This window comes from Olea europaea, chromosome 12 (assembly GCF_002742605.1).
Source record: "Olea europaea var. sylvestris chromosome 12, O_europaea_v1, whole genome shotgun sequence".
NCBI classification, from domain to species: domain Eukaryota; kingdom Viridiplantae; phylum Streptophyta; class Magnoliopsida; order Lamiales; family Oleaceae; genus Olea; species Olea europaea.
Window position 1 is genome coordinate 15271864 of NC_036248.1, and position 4738 is coordinate 15276601.

At 31.9% G+C, this 4738-nt stretch overlaps 1 protein-coding gene across 1 annotated transcript; it reads right to left on the reverse strand.

Moving 5' to 3' along the window:
* Positions 1 to 940: 940 nt before the first annotated feature.
* LOC111405838 (protein YLS3-like) lies at positions 941 to 2214 on the reverse strand. The gene is made up of 3 exons (XM_023034899.1): positions 1826 to 2214; positions 1450 to 1545; positions 941 to 1355 (listed from the first exon to the last, which is right to left on the reverse strand). Exons 1-3 carry the CDS (start codon positions 2163 to 2165, stop codon positions 1234 to 1236), a joined length of 558 nt encoding a protein of 185 aa, XP_022890667.1. The 5' UTR covers positions 2166 to 2214; the 3' UTR covers positions 941 to 1233.
* Between the last annotated feature and the right edge of the window lie 2524 nt (positions 2215 to 4738).

Below are 4738 nucleotides of genomic sequence, written 5' to 3' on the forward strand. Positions count from 1 at the left end.
TCTTTTACGTCCCTTTTTGTTGAGTTTTTCATAAATTTGATTGTAAAAATCATATAAAGAAGAAGATAGCGAGCTTAAAATAATTAAGAACATTGTCGACATTAATTCGATTTCTCCAGAACGGTAGAATTGGTATTACGGTATAATAACAGATTTCGATAAAACTTAGATCAATTTGATTAAATTGTCTTTGAACTAAATTAATAAGTTAGCAAATTTATTAAGAAAAAAATAAAATAATTTTGCTTATTTGAAATAAATTAATTAAAAAAATTAGCGAGATTTGATTTTTTGATTCTTGATCTAGAATCGAGATATGAACCAAACTAATCGATTCTCAATTCAAATACCCGACCGTTCGGGTATTTAACTTAAGAAGAATCGCTCAGTTCAGTTCGATTCGAATGTTTTGTCCAACCCTAGTATTTAGTGTAGAATTTCGAAGTTTTTGGTCCCTAATCAAGGTTGAAATTGAAAATCTTTATAATGTCCAATTCCATACAGTATCAAGCGAGTGCTCGATTGGTCTGTAAAGTTTAGTTGTAACGCATTCCAAAGATGGCCACTTAAGTTTCATATGCAAAACCTGTCTAGTGATGCGAATTAGACAATACAATAAATGAATATTTTACATATATCTTACCATCTATTATATCAAACTAGTTAAAAAGTATGTATCTAGAAAGAATTAAATTAATTTGACAGAAAGATTAATTCTAACTGTATAGGCCAGACACATGTCGAGGTGAGTGATTAATTAAAAAAAATAAAATTCACCTATCCTTTTACACGTGTGAGTGACCTGTACAGTTAGCTCGATTGTTAACAGAAAAAGGGTGACATGCAGTTTGACATCCTCTCACATGCCTATTGTAAATGTTCGGTCAGAGAGTCTGTCATCCTCATTCCGTTAGTGTAGCGTAGTTGTTTTAGACAAGCAGAATTCAAAATACATACATATATAAAGCACTGTTTATAGCTTCCTATGGACTAAAAAAAGACAGATCAAGAACACGAATGAGAAGGAACTACCAGCAAGTTCTGCCCCATTTTTTGGCATGCGATTCCCCTTTTTTTGGGTCTCAAATAAACACTTAGAAAGATGGTTTTAAACGGGGCGAAACGAGCTCTAACTCGAGGCGGGGAGAAGGAAGAGAAAATATTGCACAGAGACATGTAACATACCAACTAAAATAAACATAAAAAAGGAAAAATTTTCTGGCCAAAGGATGATTAATATATGAAGATCAGTAAGAGCAAAGCAGAAGCCATTTTTGTTCCTTGCCATTTCTTTCTTTTTCCTCCATCACTCCTCTGATCTGCACTCGTTCCTTCGCTACTGGCACTGGGATTCCCTTTAAGTAAAATCATGAAATTTTTTTTTAAATATAAAATAAAATTAGATCTTAAAAAATATGGTATATTTATAAGAATTTGTTCAATTCTCACCCTCAGGAGTTGCAGTGCTGTTACTTTTTTTGCCACTGTTTGCAAAATCATGAAATTCCTTAGCTTCTGGTGAGTTTGGTGCCAAATGCAGCAGAGCTGGATCAAATTTAAAGCCATTAGTATGATCCTGTAAACAAATTAACGACTGCACAAGCGGCACGCCCTTTTTTGTGTTTCGGGAAAATGTTAAGGATGAAACCCTAATCCCGCCCCCAAAAGCAATAACATTAAACAGAAAAATATCCGCACAGATTTACAGTAGTTCACTAAAAGTTACTTCCACTTGAGCCTAAAAATTGTTTTGTCCGTTGCGGACGGGGATAGTACTTAAAAAAGTACTAAGAAGGAAAAAAAAAAGCTAACTACCGGTACTTACTTGGGCAGTCGGATATATCGCCGGGTGCGTGGCACTGAGTGGGAAGGTTTAAAGCTAGTGTAGCATTGATTTTAAGGCCAAGACTGGGATCATTTCTATCCTTGATCAAGATGCAGATGCATTCGGGGCTCTTCTGAAGAACTTGTTTAAATCCAGAACAGCAGTCCATTGTTGGAGCTTTAGCTTCACCACTAACATATGGAAGACACGTCGCTAGGCCTACTAACTGATTGGCACATTGCGCTCTGTCTTTGGCCAAGTCTGCTCTTGCAGGACCAAACAAGAAGAAGATCAAAATGCATTCGATGAGTACCATTGGTGCTGCATATTTGGAATCCATTGTGATACATAGACAGAGAAGATATAGAGATGTAATAATTTTTTTGTGGACGAGTATAAAAAGAACTGAAAACGAGAGGTGACAAATAATTAATTGCTTTCGCTATTGTTACGGCTGACATCTGTCAATACACTACGTGCTTGTTTGATAGAGATTTTCGAAAAATAATTTATTTATTTATTTTTTGGATGTGTGATTAAAAAAAAATTAGAATAAAATGTGAAAAATGATTTTTTAGAATGCACAATTAAAAATAAATGAGAGGGAAGTGATTTTTAAAGAGTCAATATTAAACCCCTCTAAATGTGTTAACGTGTTTAAATTGGGTACACAAAGTGACTTGCAAAACAAATTGTGTAAAGCGATGTTGAATTATTTAGGAAAATAATTGTGTCTGGTGTACTGTCACGTGACAGCACACAATTGGGCAGGTTTAAGAAAAACTATTTTTTTACCAATTAAATCTTGACACCGGGGATAAGGTATGAACATTGACGTACAAGTGACTTTATTATTAGAAAATAGAGTTTTTAATAGTAAATTTTAGAAGAGCATGGAGTTAAAAAGTAGGAAATTTTTTGGAATTTATCGAATAAAATATTTTATTGTGTGAATGTATTATTAAGCCCCTGTTTGTTCTCATTTTTTTCTCATTAAAATGAAAAATATGACCGTTATCTATCACATCAAGCCATCAAATTTGAATTTTTATATCTTGTATAGGACCCATAACCAGGGATGGAGCCAGCACCTGGCGAGCCGACGCGACCGCCCGTCTTCGCTCCGGTGAGAAAAATATTTTGCATATAAATGAAATGTAAAAAGTAAATATATTTAACTTCACTCCATTCATAGCAATGGGGTTGTGGTTGAAACAGTAGTGCTCTTGTTTTGCGAATGAGAGCCATGGAGTTTGATTCCTCTCACCTCCCACTTCGTCTTTTGAATTTTTTACATAATTAAATAACTCTATCAAATTAGTGCTTACTTTCTTGGACAGAAATGCTATAGCTCATATGGTAAATTGTTAGCTTTGCAATTGATAGGCATGGAGTTCAATTTCCCTAACCTCCACTTCTTCTATCGATTTTTTACACAATAAATAATAACTAAAAAATACTATATTATTAGTATTTGTTTCTAAAATAATTTCTTTAAGAAATTTGTCAACTCTTTCATAATATATATTTCATTAAAAGTAATTTTTTTATCAATTTACTTTTTAAAATTCAAATTTGGACAATTTAAGTGTCGATTTTTATTCTTTTAAGAGTTCGAAAAATATTTTTCTTTTTGGGGGTAAAAAAATTGCTCTAAAAATCACAGTTTTAAAAATTTATTGACTTAAATTATTGCTTTATAATATATACTTTTATTGTTAGATTTTATTAATTTAATTCAAATCTGAACAATTTTAAATACTGAACTTTATTTTTTTAAGTGTTCGAAAAACACTTTTCTTTTTTAAGGTAAAAAATAAATCTAAAATTCACCGTTTTAAAAATTTTGAACAGGTTTCGCCTAAACCCAAAGCTTGTATTTATCATTTAATCACTCTTTACGTATAAACTTCATGTTGTCTCGTTTAAGTTTATAAAATTTGAAACTTGATCATGCATATATAATTCAAAAAATGTATTGTTATTCTTAATTATTTTGGGTTGTGTAGAATTATATCTTCATATGTAAATAATTTTTTTTTATATTTTAGTGCATTTATATATTGATTGAAGATTCTTTTAATATAAATTAATTAAATATTAATAAACAATTTTCCTATATTGGATGATCGCTCAATGGCCGCTCGAAGCTCCGCCCTAACTCACTCAAGTGGCTAGATCTGCCCTCTGTCCATAATGACTATATTTTTCATTCTTATTTTTACAAAAATAAAAAAATAAACGGTCCCTAAAAATGAGTACGTCAAAAAAAGAATTTAAAAATAAGGCCTTGTCATACAGGCTAAATGTACTTTACTGAAGTTAAAGACATCGTAACAAAGCATTCATGGGCGAAAGCATTCATGGGCGCACACTATGCGGTAAGTAGTGTGTGGAAGGATAAATAAAAGTAAATTAATTGGACTCGTTGAAAATCACTATATTTTTAACTTGTAAATTACTGGCCATCACAAACTTCTTACTTACTTTTAATTGAGTTATAATTATTTTTTGCATCGATTCGATTCTTTGCTACTTAAAATGAAACATTCAGAAAAATCAACTTTTTCTTTAACGCGACATTGTCCAACTTCTTGTTCTTTTATTTTTTTTACTCATATTAAATTCAAAGTAAAAACAACTCCAAGAAAAAAAAATTGAAACAACAATAAAACCCTAAATTTCGTCCACATTTCTGATTAGAGACGAACATTTTAACCTGAACTTGAACCGAAATCGAAGTCCGAGGTTTTGAAAATATAAATTCGGAACCGAAATTGAGAATCGAGAACCGATCGAGTCCGAATCGATTCTTTCTTGTATTGGAACCCTGGATAAAGGGACGAAACCATGGGGGGGGGGGGGGGGATTTTTTGCCCTTTTTTTTAAATTTTTTTTTTTTTCATTTTTTTA

Coding starts and splice junctions, on each gene's coding strand:
- LOC111405838 (XM_023034899.1), bottom strand. CDS start 2,165: ATGGATTCCAAATATGCAGCACCAATGGTACTCATCGAATGCATTTTG. Junction 1,546..1,825: donor CGATATATCCGACTGCCCAA/GTAAGTACCGGT, acceptor AATTTGATCCAG/CTCTGCTGCATTTGGCACCA. Junction 1,356..1,449: donor CAGCACTGCAACTCCTGAGG/GTGAGAATTGAA, acceptor TTTTACTTAAAG/GGAATCCCAGTGCCAGTAGC.